At 34.7% G+C, this 22,727-nt stretch overlaps 1 protein-coding gene across 1 annotated transcript; it reads left to right on the top strand.

Moving 5' to 3' along the window:
- The first annotated feature begins 1,474 nt into the window (after positions 1 to 1,474).
- Positions 1,475 to 22,353, top strand: LOC140151446 (GTP-binding protein 1-like). The gene is made up of 12 exons (XM_072173795.1): positions 1,475 to 1,563; positions 2,110 to 2,799; positions 4,433 to 4,541; positions 5,217 to 5,400; positions 5,861 to 6,069; positions 12,927 to 13,066; positions 14,478 to 14,716; positions 15,377 to 15,521; positions 16,409 to 16,591; positions 17,402 to 17,540; positions 18,092 to 18,233; positions 18,950 to 22,353. The coding sequence occupies exons 2-12, from the start codon at positions 2,638 to 2,640 to the stop codon at positions 19,281 to 19,283; spliced, it is 1,986 nt and encodes a 661-aa protein (XP_072029896.1). The 5' UTR covers positions 1,475 to 1,563; positions 2,110 to 2,637; the 3' UTR covers positions 19,284 to 22,353.
- Positions 22,354 to 22,727: the final 374 nt, after the last annotated feature.

The raw sequence follows: 22,727 nt of genomic DNA, 5'->3' as shown, positions 1-22,727 counted from the left end.
TTTTATTAGTATAGATAGATAGATTTCGCTGTCAAAAAGGATATATCTCAATATCAGCAATATTAATTGTCCAGTAAGTTAGCCCTATCCCTATTACATTACACTGTTCTTTCATTGTGTGACAAATATAAACCTTTTTATAATTATTTATTGAATACTTTTATAGCCCTATCATGATAAACATCTGCTACTAGTATAATTTCGAGTTCAAGTGAAGCTATTATAAGTGAATGTGAGTTCAATTGATGACGTCAAATCGTTTGCAACGGACTTTTTGAATTGAATAACATCGTCTTTTTTCGAATAATGAGTTTTAATGCTAACTCAAGATCGATCATTTGTAGCAAACTTCATCAAAAAATTGTTTCCATTTACTATTATAGCTTATTATATGATTATGTTTTGTTGATCATGTTGATTACAAACTGAATTAAAAGTTATTAAGCTGAATTCTGTGGGGTAAGTGGTCATTCTAAAGATGTTGAATTGTAACAACTTCTTTACGTTGGCAAAATCAGAACTAGCAATGTGCCTACCTCCCTTTGAGGTTTTTTGACTTGTTAGTAAGAAAAATGATAAGTTTGGTAACGAATTAAGAGCACTTGTAAGTTGGGTGTGTTTATGCTAACAAGCCAAAAAAAGTAATTTCTATGAGTGTAGGGGCCTATATTGCACTTTAATGCCAATAAATTTTAGTCGATAGGCCTAAGGGGCTGTGCAATAATTTGGCCTATGAGCCCTATGGGGAGAGGGTAAAATGGGGGGGGGGGGCAAGAATTTTTGGCGACTTCCGAAAGGGGGGGCAAGCAATTTTGGCAAGCCGAGAGGGGAGCAAATGATTTTGGCACACATTCTTGGGGCGCCTTTTAAATAAAAAAACGCTCTAAAAGGGCTTAGGAAAACCGTACGGAAACGCTTAAATATGCAAATTTTCCTCATGCGCCGAAGGTTCTATTAAAGCTTATTAAAAATTAATCACAGTGGGCAAAGATTTTTTGAAAAAGTCAGAAGAATGGCAAAATTTAAACTCACATGTAATTGCGATTGTTTTAAAAAAAAGTAATTTGATATACATGTAGGCCATATAAAATAAAAAGTTCTTTCTCTTTTGTGATTTTTATGATTGCACAACGGTGAGTCAAAAGATGAGTGCCAGGTTGCACAACCATTGCTATAGAAAAAATATATAACGAGCGCCCTCAAGAATTTTTTGTTGATGAAATAATGGATGCATCCAAAAAATCTTGAGGTAAATCAGCGTGTCATGTAATTATCATACTTTTCAAAATATGCCTTAAAATCCCATAATATATTTGAAGATATCTTTAATATATGTGAGTATTTTGAAAGTTAATAATATAACTTATTTTTCCTCAAACAAATTGGAAAAATTATTTTGTTATGAAAAATGATGTACCTGTTACAATATGAACCCATCCTTCGCACATGCGCACTTCCATTTGACACAAGTTGATTTTGTGTAGGTCAAAGGTCATTTGAAACTGCTGCTATTTTTCAGGGACAAAAATAGTGCAGAAATACCTGGATAATTTATGAACCCTGGTAAGTTTTGTGTAAATTAATTTCTTGCGAATGCATTGCATCATTTACTGTTTACATATAGGTAATGCTCAATCGAAAATCGGTGCCAGAGAACTGACGTTTACAGGGAAAGCTACGTTGTCTAAAAATCTGTTTATGCAGCATACAAAACATAATTATAAGCCTAGCATCAAAGTTGACACGTAATTTTGTACTGGATCGAGGTATTGTTTCGTGGCAACAACACTCAGATCGCGACTCAGCTCATTTACACAGATCATTGTGCGATCATAATTTTGGACCTGACAGTTTTATTATACTTAAAAAGTGTGGCAGGCTACCATACAGATTAGATTATAAATCTTCTGACTGTTGATGTTCCGGTTTATAAAAGTAAAACATGTAACGTCATCTGTCTCTGACTGACACATTCAGACGTGGATTTTACAGCCCGAGTTTTAACTTAGTTAATTCATGAATTATTTGTCATCACAATATTTGAGTTTTAACTTCTTGCACAGTGAGTGTGCATGCGTGACATTTGAGTCTGTTTTCTCATTTACACAGCATTCGTCAAGTAAGTTCAATGGTGTGACGTGACGGTGCATGAGTGCTCATTCTTCACTTCACCAAGACAAAAGTAATCTGCTGCTGAGCTAGAGCAGCTGGCCTCAGAAATGTGATGACTGTGTGAGATTTGAATGGTTTGAACTGCTCGGTTATATTTTCCTTCATGATTGTGAGAACTAAACTTTCTACCTGTCTTGGGTAGTTCAAAATAACGACTGTTTAGTACATTGTAGGCCCTACATTTATAATGTAAACAGTGCAGCTGGCTGGTGATTATCACATAAGCTATTTTGAACTTGAAGCAGTGGCAAACTACTTTACTTAAACCTTCTGAAACAACAAAAACAACACATTTATACAAGCTGTTTTGTACAATTCTAACTTGTACAAGAAGTGCTCTATTGAAACTGATGTAATTGGTGCTTTGGCGTCTCTTAGCTAGCGGTGGACATTGTGTGTACTGCCAGCTCGCTGATACTGAGTGATACATATTCCCTGGTCAACTGACACAAACAAATAAGCAAGATGTGTGCTGCAATTGTGAATAACTTTGACAGTTCTCCCAAACATGAGCTGATGTCACCAACAACGCCAGTGATGCCTGACAAAGCTGCAAACTTGTTTGCTCCAGTAGATGTGGAGATGACAAATGGAGATGTTGAACTCATGAATGGATTTTCTTCCAAGGTATTTCAATCGCACCTTAAAATTGTCATTTGTTTTTATTGTTATATCGTTCACCAAAGTATTTAATTATATAGTACAATGAATGAAAGTTGAATGTCCATTTTGAGTTTCCTGTCAGTGTCACATACATGTAGTATGCATAATGCATATAAAATGTATTTTCAGAAAATAAGTGCGCCAACTTCTTATCCATTTTGATATTTAATCATTTTGTATCTAGAATTGATCAATGTATTTTAAGATACTACATGTAGAACATGCATTTTGAACTTGACAAAAGTCACATTATTTTGTTAAATTCAGAGATCCGCATTTTTTTCAACATCAAATATTAAATTTAATCAGGGGTAGCGCCTGAACAAAACATTCCAGAGTCCGTAGGGACCCCCATATTTGCAGAAAATTAAAAAGTAGGGGGTCCGAATTAAAGTTTGGTGAGTCAGAGTTACACAAATGCAGCAGCATGCCTACGGTAGTGCTTGATTGATTGAAAAAACTTTATATGGTTCTGCAGGAACCCCTGAATTTGCAGAAAATTTAAATATAGGGGATCCGAACTGTATTTTGGTGAGTCCAGGACCCCAAAAAGCAGCCTAGCGCTACCCATGAATTTAATACTCAATAGGGGTCTGATTTTGGGTAATTTTGTGCCCGGGTACCGGCGTATTTTTGGCGGGTAACCGGGTACCAAATTGCAAAAAAAAAAAAAAAAAAAAATTAAAAATTAATTAATACTCAAGGGTATTTAATTTGGAGAATTTTCATTTCACAGACCTTAACTCTTCAATGCGGTGATCCCTTTGCAGCTAGATGATTACATGTAGGCTACTGACAATCGAGTTTCCCATCAAATAATTTCTGATTTAACTTTTTCAATAATTTATTATTTTTGTGACTTTCATAAATATGACCAAATGCGAGTGTAAAACATGTAGTTATTTACCGCTCACTCACTCAAAGATGGATGTTTAGCCCAAGTAAGATTTAAAAGTATACCGTACTAAAATGGGGCTGCAAGACTTCCAGCAAAATGGATGTTTTGATTTTGATTTTCCACTAAAAATGCATCTGGATATCATATTCATTGTTTTCTTGCAATTTTAAAGCAAAAATCAAAATACCAGTAATGAATTCAAGTGAGGGTCAGAAAATGAAGTGAGGGCGGGTGACAGGAAACTCAATTTTCCAACTTTCATCAGCCTTAGATGAAGCTATTGGTGCAGGTGCAGGTGCAGCATCGACCTTGACCTGATAGATGATATTTTTTTTCTAATTCGAATCTTAAAATCTGACGTTCCAATTCAATGTATAAATTTCCATAGAAATGTGAAAAAAACATAGATTTGAATGTAATTTTGTATAAACACAGCCAAATTTAAATGTTGCCACTACATGTAGGCTAGTTCCATCCCCATTTAATCAGAGTCTGATGAGTTTATGGCAAAATAATTTTCTATACACTTTCCTTCGAAGGTTGATACCAAATTTGGTATCAAAAGTTTAATCATCGTGAGCATAGGAACCGTTGTTTAGAAATTTGTGCAATTTAAAAAAGACAAATTACGAATTGACCACGCAACTTGTAAATTTGTTATTCCTGTGCTCAATTTTCCACTTTATTTTTTGATTGCAGAAGAGATTAGTTAGTCCAAGTACAGAGCTTTATGACTACATATTGAAGCAGCTGACTCAGAGATTAAATGATGGCCAAGGTGAAACCATCTATGAAATAGGACAAGGAGGTATGTTATAAGAAGGTTTTTTTTTTTAATTAACAAAGAAAATTAACATGCATTAGGCAAGAGTTGTCAAAAGCTTTGGGCTTGAAACCGCATGATAATATATACATTGTATATATTTGTTTCTCCTAACTTTCCTTTATTTATAATTGTGTTACTTTCTTGTTTTAAACTTTTTTTCAGGGTTAAAACTTCTCATGAGAACTGCAAGCTTTACTTGCAGTATTTTGTTTCAAATTTGTTTATTCTTCTTCTGATCTTAAGAGGGTACTACACCCCTGCCCAATTTTGTGCCTATTTTTGCATTTTTCTCAAAAATTATAGCGCATTGGTGACAAGTAAGATATGTATATTATTGGGGCAAGGACTACAACTACTGCACTGGAAATTTTATTTCATCACAGACAACTACTTGCCTTGAGTTGCTGAATTTTCAGTGCAGTAGTTGTAGTCCTTGCCCCTATAATATACATATCTTACTTGTCACCAATGCGCTATAATTTTTGAGATGCAAAAAATGCAAAAATAGGCACAAAATTGGCTAGGGGTGTAGTACCCCCTTAAGTGACTCGGCAGGGACACATTTTACGTACTGGTACCTTATAGAAATTTATAATTTTTTACTTAAATGTAATACTAATATACCACTAACCACATGTGTCATATCTCTGCTTTAAGGTGAAAGTTCTGAGAATGGTCTGACTCGAGAGGAAATGGATGCTTCTATTGCCACTCTACAGTGTATGTGCAAATCAGTTGATACCGATTGTGTGTTATTAAGGGAACGCTCGTTAGAAACTGGATTTGTTTGTGAGTTCCTGATAAGAAGAAGAGCAGATGAGAAGGACTTTGTTGAAGTCAGGTAAGTTACTCTGCCAGTCATTTTACTCATCAATACAATCTACATTTTGAGTATAAATGAATTTTAAGGCAATCTCACCCTGGATGGGGTGAGGCAAGCGAGGCAAAGCGCCTTACCCAAAGGCGAAACACAGTGGTGGGACAGGGACTTGAACTCACACACGTCGAGCAAGCTCTCAGATTATGAGTCCACGGCAGTAACCACTGAGCCACCATGTCCATAGTCTTATGTGTACCTAGAAAAGGTCATTATGGTATATTAAATACTTAGACATAAAAAGGTTTGTTTCTCAATCCCACACATATTGCATGCATTTAAGTATGTGAAAGTCGTCTTAGTGTTTAGTAGCTCTAATGCACTAGGCCTTTTTTACAGACTTTTTTTTCAGTTATTTAAATAAAATCCTGTGTAGCAAAAATAAAACATACAGCACATTGTAACATATTATTGTCTATTTCAGAGTTGCAGTTGTCGGCAATGTAGATGCTGGTAAGAGTACATTATTAGGCGTGTTGACTCATGGAGAGCTTGACAATGGCAGAGGGTTTGCACGACAGAAATTGTTTCGTCATAAACATGAAATGGAGTCCGGGAGAACCAGCAGTGTTGGCAATGATATACTGGGCTTTGATAGTATGGGTAATGTTGTCAACAAAGCCGATAATCATGGTAAATATCTGGTTGGAAATTGCAACAATCTTTCAATAATATCAAGTTTTATACATATTCATGAGCTAATTGCGCTAATTGATTGGTTAATCACCTTCTACACAACAAAAATAGGTTCAGCTACAACCAGCTGATTTATGTACACAAACTATTAACGTCTTAATATTTACTGCTATTTCCATACATCCTCAATCCCAGCATCAAAGTTTGGCGCCAGAAATAAAATTGCACGTCAGTCCCGTATTGAACATAGTATACATATGTATACTCAGGAAAGTTGAAAAAGAAGGAGGAAGAACGGAATTATATCCTTGAGATAATCCCGTAGGTTATCCTGTCGCACCTATTCATAGTCCTTTATTCTCAAGTAGTTACACATCTACTTGAAAGTAGCCTTTGATGTGATGTGCCTTGCCGACTACGGTTGATTAATTTTCACTCCAGAATTGAAACCATATCCAATGTTTCTATAGATAATTCCGTATGACACGTGTGTGTTAAGAACCTGATGTTGCTCTGCAGGGATACCGCACGTGGATACTATAAGAAAGAAATGTAGTTTTGTAAAGATTCCAAAAAAATCCGCCCATTTTGGAATATATATTAATTACTTAGGAGAGTGTTTTAGGATTTTGTTAGAAACGGGATGATTTTTGATCATCTATATTTTATTGTTTTAATGTATTTTCCTGTCATTTCCTGCAAACCTAATAAAGATATTTTGATAATTGAAAATAGTCTGTATCATAAATCGTAGAGGTTGAAAGCGTAACCAAGCGTGCAAAATTATTATTTGCCATGGAACTTGGTCATATTTTATTTGAAATAAACTGGATGTTAGGATCTGCATGTATGGTATGCATGGTATTGATGGTATACAGACACTGACCTTTCCCTAAAACCAGTAAGCAGCAACTTGTGTATCACACCCGTCATGGGTTCGAACCCTTTTGTTGTATTTTATTGTTAAACCTAAATAGCGTGATTGCTTTTGAATGAGCGGCAACACACATATTTTGTTTGAGGATAGCTGGATCTATCTCCTTCTTTTACATCTTCTCTGGTATACTATATTCACTGTGGTGCTACTTTCTGAAAAATGTATATTTTTAAGCTGACCGTTACTTGGAACTTGATTTTTGAATGTTGGATCAATGAAAAATGTTGTACCTTAATTGTATTTATTTCAATTAAGATCAATGAATAATTGGCACCATTAGCTCATGAATATGTAAGAGGTGTAATTAAACAAATACTATACTAAGTATACATGTACATGGTTTAATCAGGGAAATAGGGTGGGGGTCAGGGTGATAGGTCTGTATCCTTAGGACTATCCATGTCAGGATTTTAAAAAAATCCAAATTATATGGGGCACTCAATATTGAAAAATCAATCAATTTTCCTGGCAATTTTACTTATATCTTCTACATTCATTCATAAATTTATGCATCACACAATAAACTTGCCCTTCTACGTAAATCCAAACATTTTTTTTATTATTATTACATTTTACAGAAATTAATTGCATGCAATTGCATGCACCTGTGTGCATTTTTGCAGATTTTTTATTTGTTTTTGCATTCTGATTAACATTGTTTAAACATAATTCAATAAACTTAATGACATTAGTGAACCTGGTGTGTACTTCCATGAAGCTGCAGGTGATTAAAAATAATGACAAGTCAATTAAATGAATTTACATTTACCCTTCTAAATAACTCAAACCAATTTCTTTTCTGATTAATATTTTATCCGGGTATTTTATAAAACATAATACCATTAACCGAACATTAGTGAACCAGGCGTGTATGTGTGTCTCAGTAAAGCCATTTTGATAATAGGTCAGCAAGACTATGGTGAAATTTCAAATACTGTAAAACAAGTTAATTTCATGAGCAATTTAATTTCACAATTTCATGAGCACCTCAGATTCAAAATTAAATTGCCGTGAAATTACATTTGTGAATATGCTTGTAACTGGTGCCAAATTCGGCAGCCCTAACTCAACAAATTAAATCTTGAATATTAAACTTAACTATAATATATCGTAATATTGTGGCATAAATTATTTACCTTTTAACATCATTAACATACTTCGTTTATCATGACAAGGATTATAAATTCCAAAAACCTTAAACTTTCACGCAGGGATTGATTGCTTGTGTTTATACATTCACAGCATAGTAAATAGTGACACGTGACTATTTTGACTAAATTTCTTTTCCTTTGCATCATTTGTGTCAAAATAACTTCTGAATATTTTTAAATATTTTCTTTAATAATAAAATATTATTTTTTAGTGTTATAGGATAAAAAAATAAAGTTTAAAAACAAAACAAATGAACAAGGACATGATTGATATCCAAGATGGCCACGCCCATGTGTTTATCAAGGGGCGCAACACTAAATAAGCGTCCCATAGGATAACGTGTGATTTGACCTACTTGAGCGCCATTCCTGGCGTCCCTGCAATACTTGGCAAAATAAATTTGGTATCAAATTAAAGCTGTGTTTCTGTAGATTCCAAAACTTTTGTCGGCATATATCGATGACCGTTGACGTTTTTCGCTATTTCGCGGTGCAAAAAATATGGCCTAAAAATATACTAAATTCACCACTCACATTTCAAAATCGGAAGTTGTCTTCATCGCCATACAGAGAATTGCTTTTGAGATTAAATGTCCGGTTTTTCTGCATCTTATCATTGAAGACACTTGTCGAATTCATATGAGCTGATTTTGAGTGATTTAAAGTGAACATGTCGGTAGATATGGTCGCTACAATCTTCTATTCACTATGGACTATATTAGCCGAATTTCGTTCTTACATAAAATGCGTAGTGATTTAGTGTTTAAGAGTATTTAAAAGTTTTCAAAATCCACATTTGTCACTTGTTAATTAAACTAGAGAAAATTTGTAGCTCAACACCGAAGATTTCATGTCTCTGCGACATTTCGTTCAAGAGAAATGTTGTTTTAAAGATCAGTGCGAAAGCGGAAAATCGCATATTTCGACTTTTCCCCCAATATGCGAGAGTTTGTACAAAACTCACTAAACTGGTGACAGACAACAATTTAAGCACGTCTTTGAACCACATTTAATTTCCTTTCTAGATTATCTGTCTTGCCATTTTGTTTTGGAAAGCACTTGTTAATGAGTGTAAAGTATAAACACCCCCCCCCCCTGTTTCAGTAGTAACAATTATGTTCTTTTTGCATAGGCCTACTGAATATGCAGCAAAACGGCTTCATGCAGATTAACAATGTCTATTAACTTTAAAACCCATTTTTGAGCCTTTTTGAAGATTTTTGGGTACAATTTCTAGACTTTGAAGGCGCCTGCTAGGCCATTAAAGCGTTTTTCCCAATAATAATTCATCAGGGTGACTTTTTGTAATACTTGTTTATCATCATGATTGAAATAGAACACATTTCATGAAACGCATTTCTTATTTTTGCTGAAGAATGTAAAAAAAGCGTTCATAGCGACGGCCGTTACAAGGGGGCAACACTAAATAAGCGTCCCATAGGATAACGTGTGATTTCGGCCTACTTCGAGCGCCATTCCTGGCGTCCCTGCAATACTTGGCAAAATAAATTTGGTATCAAATTAAAGCTGTGTTTCTGTAGATTCCAAAACTTTTGTCGGCATATATCGATGACCTTTGACTTTTTTCGCTATTTCAAGAAGAAAAAAATATGGCCTAAAAATATACTAAATTCACCACTCACATTTCAAAATCGGAAGTTGTCTTCATCCGCCACAGAGAATTGCTTTTGAGATTAAATGTCCGGTTTTTTCTGCATCTTATCATTGAAGACACTTGTCGAATTCATATGAGCTGATTTTGAGTGATTTAAGGGCAGTGTAATGGGAGAGAACATGGACCTTTTCGAGCATCATTATTTCTGAACTGTATGTCAAAAGTATATAAAACTATACATTTTTGGAAAGGAAATGAGTCAAGGAATCCCATGGTGACGTCAGATTTGATTAAAAATCTCGAGTTTTTGACAAAATCACAAAAATTCACTTTTTTACCCCAATTTTTTTGTGACAACTTAGAAAAAAAATCCGTTCGGAGTAAAAAAAATTCAGTAAGCTTTTCATAAAGAAGAGACATGAACTTAGGGAAGGTTTTTTAATTTTTTGAAAATTGGACATTTTTTCGAAAATATAAATAAAAAAACATGTGAAAAAAGCAATTTTGTCACTCTATTAAGCTAAAAATTGCACAGAATGGTGTATATTTTTGTTTAAAACAAATATTTTGAAAAAATGAGAAAACCTTCCCTAGGCTTTGATGTACTCTAAGCGATAGTGCAAAAGTTTACCTTTTGCTTGCATATTTTTCGAAAGTTATCTTGTCACAAAAATCGTGCAATATTGTCAAAAGTGAACTCTGAGAAATCGACGTTTTAGTAAAAAATGTCAAAATTATGCACAAAACGTCCTTATATTTTAAATCGGTAAGACTTTCACGCTTGTAAAAGCTGTATCTGGTGCATGGTCTAAATATGCATCTTTTTGCACAAATAAATCTATAATGTCTGCTTTCAGTGCGCCAAAATTCAAAATAATTAAAAAATCTAAGTGGCATTTTGACTGCAAATTTTTGTTTTGTTTACACCACATTTGCTGGCGTGAACAACAAACCGAATGCGCCTAGACTGCGTTGGACATACGCGCAGAGTTGCGCTTGGCGTCACGCTAAGCGAATCGTAGCGTAATCAAAATATTTCGCATTCGCGCATTTCTGACTCATTATTTCCGCCAATTTACTAAGCTGTCTTGAGCCATGTGACTTTTTAGAGTTGAAAAGAGTGAAACAAATCAAGCAAAAATACGAGTAAATATTAGCAAGTTGTATTTTATCAGTTTCAAGTGAAAGAATACATCTTAGTGTTGATAAATATCAAGAAATCTCAAATTCGGGCGTGAACGAATGTGTCTTCCATTACTCTGGCCTTAAAGTGAACATGTCGGTAGATATGGTCGCTACAATCTTCTATTCACTATGGACTATATTAGCCGAATTTCGTTCTTACATAAAATGCGTAGTGATTTAGTGTTGCGCCCCCTCAAAGTTCGCAAATAAAAATAATTTTCTTCATAGTTTGCATTAAAGTTTCGAGATTAAAACATACTTAGTTTGTTCATAAATTAATTGCAACATTCTGTTGGGACAGGTAAGATGAAAATTCGACCTCAAAACAAGAAAATACCCTGCAAGTTGAGAGCTGAATTCGGAAACTTTGACATGGAATACACCAGCTACTGTAACAGTGGTTAAGCTTTTATTTTCTTTTTATTTTTTTTTTGATTCGCAAAATTAAATTGCCGCGAAAATGTGGCTTATTGACGATTCAGCGAAATTAAGTTGCCGCTTGAAATTAAAGTGTTTTACAGTATGTGCTGTTGTGTCCGGAAATGATTATATTATGTATTAGTATAATAATTGTCCATCACCTATATACAGGTCTATGTGATAATAAACTCACAACTTCTAAATCTTAATAGAGAAATAATTGAAACGCTGGTCTGAACTGAAATTAAGTGATCTAAACAATGATAATATATTCAAGCAATTTTAACCATAAACAAACAAATTTATATTGCTTTGGTGACAAACCAAGTGACATTCAACTAAGAAAAATTGTCCACCGTCTAGTGTTTTCAAGTATGGTAGGCTTTTTTTGTGATCACAAAATAAACATATCAACATTTGGTAATTTCTCCAGTTATGTACTGAAACAACCGGCGGTTGCTACTCATGTATTCTTGAATATTCATATACCAATGATCCCTTATGTTATTCATGTAAACTTTTGAGGTATATGCAGTAATTTAATAACTGTATACGCTACAATTTTCGCGATGGTTTTATTTTTGCGAATTTCGCAGATTAATATGTGCCCGTGAAAATAATAAGCCGCGATTATGTTAAAATGAAGAAATTTCTTACGTATTTTATAAAATAAGTTGCTAACAACCGCGAATTTAATACCTCGCGAAATTGTCAGTGATATTTGAAACTGCAAAAATATTGGTGTATACAGTATTTGGAAATCCTCATGTTTTTTGCTGAGTTTGTTAACAAGAAGCATAATTGATTATTGTGCCCGGATACCCATCTAGCGACTACAAGCTGTACCCAGTTAAGGAAGGGGTATGAGCGTTTGGACAGTATTTATTGTGGGACATTAGAGCACATCAGACATATCGAATTGCATTCTGAATACGAAGAATGTCCTTCTGATATCAAATAATTTTGATGTTTTGAAATTGCAATGTAATACACATTTTATGGCAAATCATTAAAATTGATATTTTTGATATTTAACAGTACTCAAGTAAACTTCATAAATCTGATGATTTGTATTTGAAGTGTATGTAGGTGGGATGAAAAACCGACGATCAATTGAAAATTTCGACCTTCATTATTGAAGATATGGATTTTTTTCCCAAAACACCAAAAAAAAATTAGGTCTTTTGGGGAAAAAATCCATATCTTCAATATGAAAGGTCAAAATTTTCAATTGATCGTCGACTTTTCCTCCCAGCTACATACACTTTAAGACTATATCATTAAATTTATAAAATTTACTTCGAGGACTGTTATATCTCAAAAATGTGAAAAATATCAAATTTTAATAATTTGTCATAAAATTTGTATTATATCGTGAATTTCATAAAATGAAAATTATTTGATATCAGGAAGACATTCTTCGTATTCAGAATGCAATTCGATAGGTCTGATGTGCTCTCATGTCCCACAAAAAATACTGTCGAAACGCTCATTCCAGTTCCCTTAAATCAATTCAAATTTGATGCCAATTTTGTTCTCTTCGCAGGTGGTGGTCTTGATTGGTTAAGAATATGTGAGACTTCATCCAAAGTGATCACCTTCATTGATCTAGCTGGGCATGAAAAGTACCTGAAAACTACTGTCTTTGGAATGACTGGACATGCTCCAGACTTTGGAATGCTTATGGTAAGTCACACTGCTAAACACTAATTTTATGCTGGTTTCATTATTTTGCTTTCAAACTATAGCAGATTCAACCCACCGTGGGATGTTTTTCAAACAAATTCAGGCTACCAGGCGATCATCAAGTGAATTGGAATAATATTACACACTTCATTAAAATTGGGAAAGTAATGTATTGTAACTACATATTTATATGTTCCATCTTTTATTTGATTCATACATTTCATTCATCTTTCATTTTATAGGCCTCAACATATTATGTGACATGATCAAAGGGAATGATTCATGTGTCGACCCTGGTCGAAAATGAGCTTTACATGTATGTTTCTAAAGAGGACATTCACTGAAAACAATACTTCCTTTGTCACTATCTCAAAATCAATGTTAGCGACATCCGACTCATTTCCCTTGATCGTGTCTCATATTATTCCTTTAATCAATTTTGTGAAATTTGTTTACAAGTGAAAATGATATAATTTCAAAGTTTATGCCAATAGACATTAGAAATGCTAGGTTAATGTTCCAACATTGAAAGTGAATATAATCATGTCATTTAATTAACACCCATTTGCCACTGTGTTGCAGCTTAGTCGCTCCTCTAAGCTTGGGTCTTGAATGGACCAGCTGAAATAAAATGCTCAATCCTGGTTAAAAAAATTATATAAGCCTGCTGGAATATGTTGAAAGAAAAAATTATAAACAGATTTGAAGATAAAGATCAAGGAAAAGAAGGTCAATCCCCAAAAATCAAGTGAACAATTTTAATTTCAGCTCTGGGTCAAGAAAAATTCTTGATCCAATCTCAACTGAGGATTGTTGTGGAAAGAATGACATGTTATGTGACTTGTATAACTGTGTGAATGTGGTTGACATACTAGGTATAAGTCACTTCCTCTGTCTTGGTTGGTGATTGGATTAGCAGGATATGGTGCAATAGTCCTCTACTATGAGTATCAAGTCAGTCACAAATCCTTGGTAAAATTATAGCCAAGACTACAGATTAACTTAAATTGTTGTTGGCCTTGATTGGATCACTTTCTCTGTTTTTAAATGGCCTGCCAAATATTTGTGTTTGTGGGGGGGGGGGTGTAATTTTTCCCACTTCTTTGTTTTTAATTTGCTATTGGTGAATTTTCTTACATAGAAGTATACATTTGTGCATTTTTATTTTCACAGAACTTGTGTGAAACAAGAAAAGTTGAAAAATGAATGTTCTACAAAAATACGCACTTTTACACAGTATACTTGAAACATATTTTCTATTTTTCTTCAGCTCCACCTAGCATCACAATAACACCTTAGGTGATCCAACACACCTTGGCTTGGCATTGGTTCTCATTGTACCAGTCTCTGTAGTATAGACATGCGCCCTCATACACAATGTAATGCCCCCTGTTTTATTTTTTTCCCATAGGTTGGAAGTAATGCAGGCATAATAGGTATGACCAAGGAACATCTTGGCTTGGCCTTGGCTCTCAGTGTACCAGTCTTTGTAGTAGTCACCAAGATAGACATGTGCCCTCCTAATGTGCTCCAAGAAACTCTCAAACTCTTGCAGCGAATTCTGAAATCACCAGGGTGTAGGAAGATACCTGTGTTGGTGAATAGTCAGGATGATGTGGTTATGTCTGCAACTAACTTCAGCTCAGAAAGGTCAGTTTCTTTGTTTTAATCAAAAGTATGTAAATGGCAGCCATAGGATGCACTAAGTCCACACTAAGTTCAGCAAATATCACCAGCAAAAATTATTGCGATCAACGATAATGACAATAAAAGTTTTATTTATAAAGTTATGCCAAAATGCATGTATTAGTGGGCATTTAAATATTAAACAATTAATAGTTAAACTCTGATGGGTGTCTAAAATAGTATCAAACCAAATTGTGAACCACAAATAGTGGACCAGTCACATAAAAGGGTGAAATTTACAGGAAATTTTTTTTTGAGATAATTTTTCATGTTAAATTGAATTTTTTTGTCAGCTTTATTTTGAGATATCACTAAAATTGATCCAAGACATACAGATATGTTTTGAAAGGTCTTTGCATCAAGCATGTGCTTAGGATTTTGTGCAAAATAATATGTGCTGCACAATTAGCAGTACACTTAATTTGACAGTAAGCAGTACTGAACCTGAAATGAAATGAAATGATGAAATCTGCAAAACATTTTTCTGTAAGTGAAAATAAATCATAATTTCTTTTTATGTTCTTTATTTTATCATGCATGTTTACACTTCATGCCTTACTCAAGGATGTTGTGGTCATCATACCATCACTTTATTGTATAAGCTTTGTATTGTTTCCCTTTCAGGGTATGCCCTATCTTTCAAATCTCTAATGTATCTGGTGAGAACCTTGACCTTCTGAAGATGTTCCTCAACTTATTATCGACTCGAGTCACCTGTGACATCACAGAGCCTGCTGAGTTCCAAATAGATGAGACATACTCTGTACCCGTAAGTAAATGTCATTCACACCAGATAATGCCTTTATTCAATCAAGATTAGTTAATCATCATAATTTTATTAAGCATGCATTCACAATACATTCATGATCATCTAATGAACTTTTTGTTCATTAATGCCTAAGCGTGTTATTAGATGTTGCTTAACGATGAAGTACTCCAAGTGAAAACACACAGCCATTAGACTCTTTGTTATGCAGTATTTAATGAGCTTTATTGAATGAAGCGTGTGTAGAGAGGTGAGTTCACATAGGAAAACCCTTTTATTACTCTTCATCAAATGACCAGATTTGCTTGGTGTGAAGGGTCCAAGTTGTGTAATATGACTAACTGCTTTTATGTCAAATCAAAGAGTTTTTTGGATTCTTTGGGAAGCACTGAATCAAAGTATATAAGATGCTTCATTTACAGGACAGCATAAGGCCATGATGGCCCATGAAATAAAACAACTGCAGGGCTTCTTTCTGTACAAAATTGAAAGACATTAAAGAATTTTTGATTTTTTGATTTATCAAATTAGAATTTGGGACGTATTAAGAGTTCAGGCTTTTTAAGCTGATTTCAGATGTTTTGTGTGTTTTGACCTTCAGTTTTTATACGCTTGCTCTGTACTAAAGTCTATCCTTCCTAATTTTAGCAGTTTGCTAGTTGTTTCTCATTGTTTACTCATATGGTTATTTACACCCCTTTATGATGAGAATATTTCACCTCCATGTGTATGCAAACATTGTCATTATTTCTAAATAGAGCATACAGTCAATGTACAGCTGTTAGGATTAGAGCAACTTGGGTAGGGTTGAATTTGGCTTTGAATTTCAGCAGTTGTCCAATATTTTTTATATATTATTTATGACATGTTAATCTTTGCTTTTCATACAGGGAGTTGGAACTGTGGTCTCTGGAACTACATTAAAAGGAGTAATCACCATCAATGACACAGTGCTGCTTGGGCCTGATACACAGGGAACATTCATGCCTGTCATAGTTAAGAGCATACATAGAAAGAGAATGCCTGTCAAGTTTGTCAAGGGAGGACAAACGGCATCTTTTGCTCTCAAAAAGGTAACAATTAAAATGATGATTTGTGTGGAGCATGAGTAGAACACCCTGACCGTAATTCAGTAATACACTTCTAGAATCATGTAGTCAATCAGAAAAGACATTAGAAAATAGTGTGGTGTGTATTGAATGTGTTTATTTGCACTCTGCATACTACAGGTAAATTAAGTATTTCTTGGCCAAGCTGGAACATGCACATTGCGTCCATGTAGCGTACTAAGCATATACGCAATGCAAGGTGTGTGTATGCTTTCTTCTGTACCACACTATCTAGCGTGTGTTTATCGCGGAGCCACTAGCATTCATAATTTTCGAGTTGGGCCAAGAATTACTTAATTTACCTGTACATGCAGTATTTTCAAACATGTGCACATCGCTTAGGATTGATCATTTATATATTTGTTGATAATTAATGTTTAGATTTTAATGACTGAATATGATTTGGTTGAAGTGCAAATGACACAAATCAATGCACATGTTCTTTGAATTTTTCACCAGAACAAAGCACAACCCCAAAAGGGGAGTGCATTGTGATGGGAAAAACTCATGCAGTAATTACACAAATTCATGTCTCTGCATTTTCAAATTCATGAAAATCATTTATCAAAGGACAGCAGCTATTGGTTTATTGCCTGATGAATATTAATCAAGTGTGCTGAATGTTGAGTGTTCAATGGAATCGCCAACAACGCAGGGATGCATCAACAACTCAGCATCCCTTGATTTGTCTCATTTTATTCTCAACAAATAATTTCCAGATTTTGTCAGTGAACAAAATGATTAACAACCAAAATATGTCAATTTTGTTTTCAGCAAATCAAGCGTTCACATATTCGCAAAGGAATGGTGATGGTGTCGCCGAGTGTCAAACCTGAAGCATCTTGGGAATTTGAAGGGGAAATTCTTGTTCTTCACCATCCAACAACGATAAGCACTCGCTATCAAGCCATGGGTAAGTACTCTTCATGCATTGCTTGATGAGATGTTTATGTCATCATGGGTAGGAATACTTCCATGTTGAGGTATATAGGGAATAGGGATGTGCTGTCCAAATGGGTCTGTTTTCCACAATATAATTTCCCCATACACAGGTATATGTTTTTCACAGAAATTCCCTAGACATGGGTCAGTGTTATGAAAAGTCATCCAAAATCCTTAGAAATGGGTCCATGTTTAATAAAAAATTTGTTGTTTTGTTTTTTTGAGTAAAAATTACCCTTAGAAATGGGGTAAATTTTTGAAGTCTTCCCCCAGTCATGAGACTATTGTGCATGCTTAAAGGAATGTACAGTCATTTAAGTTTGACACCACCCAAAACATAAACCAAATTGTCAATATTTTAATAAAATAATATGATGTAATTTATTTTCAAAAAATTCTATCTGTCTGGTACTGAATTTGACTCGAAACTGTTCACTTCATCTATTCTTTTTTTTTTAATAATGATTTTAATAGTTCATGTTTGAATTATTGTTGATTCTGTCTTGCATTTTCATTACACAGTTCATGTAGGAAGTATACGACAGACAGCCTCTATCATATCTATGAGTCAAGACCACTTAAGAACAGGTGATAAAGCGTTAGTTCGCTTTCGATTCATCAAGAACCCAGAGTATCTCCATTCAGATTCACGCATGGTGTTCAGGTAAGACATAGCACCTGTAGATGTCAAAGAGTTCATAGCTAATGTCTGAAAGAAACCAGATCAGAGATGTAACAAGTCATGACTTGTGACTCAAGGTAAAATGAGGCAATTGACTCGACACCAATGACTTTGTGCAGTTTCTTGACTTGTGCTAAAAAATAGGCCAAATGACTTGAGTTGAGCCAAATTTTTGTGACTCATTACAATCCTGAACCAGATATACTATTATGGTTATTGGATGAAGCCCTCTGGATGAGCCATAGAGTACCAACTCAGCTGTGTGTAATGCTAGGTTATGTCTGCGATATTGATTTGTCACGATGGAGATCAAAATAGGACACCTACGGCATTTATTGGCAAAAAACAGTAATCAAATGATAATATGTGTCTTCAAGCTTGAGCATTAAAAATATGTGTAAGTGTAGCATGTATCGTGGGTTATTGGCACAACGTGAGATATGATATTCAACAACTCTTCCTATCCCGTACCTTTGTATAGGAGCCAACCATTGTTAAGTGCACATAATGCCTGAGCGCGTACAATTTGTCATGTCTGGATGTCTGGAACTTGTGTGGGAATATACAATATGTTGAATTCATTATTTTAAAGGAAGCAGCTAAACATTGCCATTTTATTTTGTAGTTTTGTTGCTGATATCATCAGAGAAATCTTTTGAACCTTATCAATATTTTCTTCCATACTTTTGTTTAAACAGGGAAGGGAGAACAAAAGCAGTTGGCAAGATTACCAAGACATGTCCCCACACTCCATTCTCAGAACATAGACAAAAGCATAAAATGGGCAGCAAAGGTAGAGGGCAGGGAGGGGGGCCAAAGCCACCAGATAATCCAGCAAACAATACTGGAGGTGCTACTGGAGGAAGCTGTGGGTACGGCAGCAAAGGAGGGGGAAGAAGATGCAGAACGCGCAAAGCAAAAGAAGCAGCAGCTGCAGCAGCCTCGGCAGAAAATGTGGAAAATGTAGAACCAGAAAAGAAACCAAGTAGATTAACGTTACAGAGATTAGACCTGAGACCCCCCAATGAATAGATATTGTTTTCCTTTTTAATCCAATGTTTTAATTATTGTGGTGTGCTCCCACTGAAGCTAGGACAAAGTTGACACAGTGATGGTGTTACATGATATGTAACAGAGGTTCTTAAAGAAAAATACTGAATTCATTTTTAGAAGGGACGAATCTTGAGCAGCTTTATGAATTATCAATCCATTAAACATATGGGATGGAGGTAGAGGGGGGTTTTCAGCATTTTTAGGCAATAATAATTTTAGACAATGATTAATAAATGTTGTTCCTGACTTTTTAGCTTGATCAAATCATATATAAGTCATATTTGATAGTTTTGTGAATGTTCAATTTCTAAATCTGAATTCACCTATTCTGTAAATCCCAAGCCTTTGGACCCCTGATGTCATCCGATGCACACATCGTTATTGCACACTTCACCATGATGAAATGCGCATTAACTATTTTAGCGAACATAATTACTACACATATTAGCCAACAAAGTTACTACACATTTTATCTCATTGAAGTATGCAGTAACAATGTCGCATATCGCCATGACGACATGAGGGGTCCAAGCATAAAGGCTTATGGCATTTACCAAAAGACTAGACTACAAAATTTGTCCCAGTTTTTGGAAGCGGATCACACGAGTAAATGACATGTAGATATTTTTAAAATCAATGTTTGTTGAATATGTACAGTAAAATTTGAAGCCAAATATAACATGAGTGCTGATAGTAAATACCATACTAATTAAATTGTAAAAATGAAAGATAATGAACATCAAGCCTAGCATGTGTTCAGAAACATCCATTTATGAGAGCTTTTTCCAGACATCACTGATCAATCCATATTCATATCAACTTTACAGTGTTTGTGTGTGCATTGACTGCACTGTGATTGACAAGGGTGCATACACAACCAGATTCCTATTGTTGCAGCCCTCAGAGGTACACTGTTGCACAGCTACTTTGTGGCTACCATAAGAGTACCAGTGCAATACCAATCCAGTACCAATGTGTTTACTGTACATGTGATTCCGATGTGTGTACTCTTAGAGTACCAACACAGATGCTCTAGAGTGCCAATGAAGTAGCTGAGCAGGAGTGTACTTCTTGGGGCAGCAGCAATAGGAATCTCATAATGTATGTAATACTGACACAGTTTTCACACCACATCAGACATGCATTCTACATCTTCCCTGTAATTGCAATAGCCAGAATATCAGTTCAGAAGTATATGCAGTGATGTTGGTGGATCGAAGGTCTGTAACTAGATGATGTTCATACATATTCAGTTTATTTCATAGCATGTTCCATTGGGGTTATTATACGGTTTGTTCTTCTTCTTTACCCATTGATTTTATTTGCTCATCCAAGCTATACTTACCAAAGGGGCTGTGCAGTTATGGGTGTTTTACATTCCAATGACTAGCAACAAGGAAATCATTTCAACTATGAACGATGTGTCACCAGATTGACAACCTCATCTCCCATTTTTCCTCGTCAAATTAATAAATGATCACATCAAACAACTGTTGGTGGTGTGTAAGTCCACTTTAAAGCTAATTATGCAATATGCAGATTTTGCAGAGAAATTACAAAAACAACATTTCCTGCTTATTGTGTTCTGCTGAAAGTCTAGTGATTGGAGTGAATTACACACCCATAAGTAAATGAACTGATTCACTTGCAAAGAATTGAATAAGGAGAAGGTGGGTTCCATTGTAGATTCATGTGTAATGCTGTGGAAAATGAACCATATTGGATTGACATGGTATCATCCCAAATCCATCCAAAATGCACAAAATCCACCTCATAAATTCATTGGTTATGGAATGGGCTATATCAGTAAGGGATAAGGTAGCAATGTGGATGTGGGGTTGATCCAGTATGCTGTACTCTATATTTACAAACAAAACTAGTGTTGATGTGCTTTTTAATATAAATGATTTGAAAGCAAAATTCTTATGGCATGAACTATCAAAATGTTCTTTTCATAACTTTCATTATAAAATTGTGAAGCTGGCTTTACATCCATTTTACTCTACAACCTGATAGTTATTAAGCTGCTGTGTTTTGCCTTTTAATTTACTCCTATTTTACTTTATATTTATTGTTTTTAAATATTTTTATCCGGTTTTAATAGAAATTGTACACAAACCATGTGTTGTAACAGGTGTGTAAAATCTGAACCCAGGGATGTTGATGAAAAGGTGTCAAGTAAATGCTAACATAAATGTGGGTAAAGCAAATTGTTATGCAATAACCCATCAGTGTGAAATGGTGACAAGTAATATTGAAATAAATAATGTGTGTAGCCAATGCTTATATGTAATAACCCATTAGCTCTTGAATGAAGGGGTGTTGCTGGCCATTATTCCTGTAATAAAAGTCAGAAATAAAGAAACTAGTTTGAAACTAATTAGTAGGGCATAAAAAGAAGGTTGATTCATCTGGTGCCTTCGTCAGAGAAAAGGAATGGTGAAAATTGTTCCAAGTTTTCTTGGTATTGTTGACAAATTCCCTGCAGAAAACAAAAATTACTACAGTTTGTATGTTTGAAGGTTAACAAATAACAATAGGGCACTTGTGTTATTTCACTGCATTATGAAATTTAAATCATCACAACCAATCGTAAACAACCCGTATCTGAGTTTCTTTTTGTTATATGAAATTCTGTAAGCAGATTTAGAGTTGTGGTTTTCCAGAAAAAGGGGGAGGGTTTTTTGTCATGTGTTATACAAAATATCTGTTATACCAAATCTGTTGGTTTTTGTTTTTGTTTTTGAGTTGTTGCTTTAAAAATTGTGAACTACCAATTTGTGTTTTACAGCATGTCGTACTGAGCATATTTGCAACATGTGCACAAGAATTTGTACAAGATTTATGTTTATATATTCAAGTACTTGAGAAAGTACTAATTTTGGTTAAGTATAGGAACACAACACATCAATATAATGCTCTTGCTACTTGTTCCTATCCGATTTTATGCAAGCTCATAATAATGTGCCAAAGAATGTTTTGTGTAGAGCAAAATAAAATAAACACAATTTCTTGTTGAATTTAGTGTCATATTAAAACCCAACCAAATGATATTTGTAAATGTGGATTGTTTTGAGAACAATAAACATTTAGGGCCTTCCTCTTGGGCTGAGATGTTGAGTGCAAAATTTCAATGCCATTGTCTTACATATTAGTGGGCTGTTGCATTTCAGTTGGATATCCTTACAAATTAGACTACAATAAGGTTTTATATAGTACAATTACATCTGCCTGGAACAAAAAGCTTTATGATAGCACCCTAACGCCAGTGGTAGGTGCAGTGTTGCAGCAAGGAGCAAGTTTTATAAATCTCTTTGGATATGCATAATATGATGCTTACAGAAAGTCATGAATGTTGCCTTCGCAATTACTTTCATTGAATGTCTAACAAAATTTATTTTGAATGCTCTCTTGATTTTAGTT

Source organism: Amphiura filiformis, chromosome 4, assembly GCF_039555335.1.
Source record: "Amphiura filiformis chromosome 4, Afil_fr2py, whole genome shotgun sequence".
In the NCBI taxonomy this organism is placed as follows: Eukaryota; Metazoa; Echinodermata; class Ophiuroidea; order Amphilepidida; family Amphiuridae; genus Amphiura; species Amphiura filiformis.
This window is presented reverse-complemented; position numbering and strand designations above follow the sequence as displayed.

Coding starts and splice junctions, on each gene's coding strand:
- LOC140151446 (XM_072173795.1), top strand. CDS start 2,638: ATGTGTGCTGCAATTGTGAATAACTTTGACAGTTCTCCCAAACATGAG. Junction 5,401..5,860: donor AAGGACTTTGTTGAAGTCAG/GTAAGTTACTCT, acceptor TGTCTATTTCAG/AGTTGCAGTTGTCGGCAATG. Junction 13,067..14,477: donor CAGACTTTGGAATGCTTATG/GTAAGTCACACT, acceptor TTTTTCCCATAG/GTTGGAAGTAATGCAGGCAT.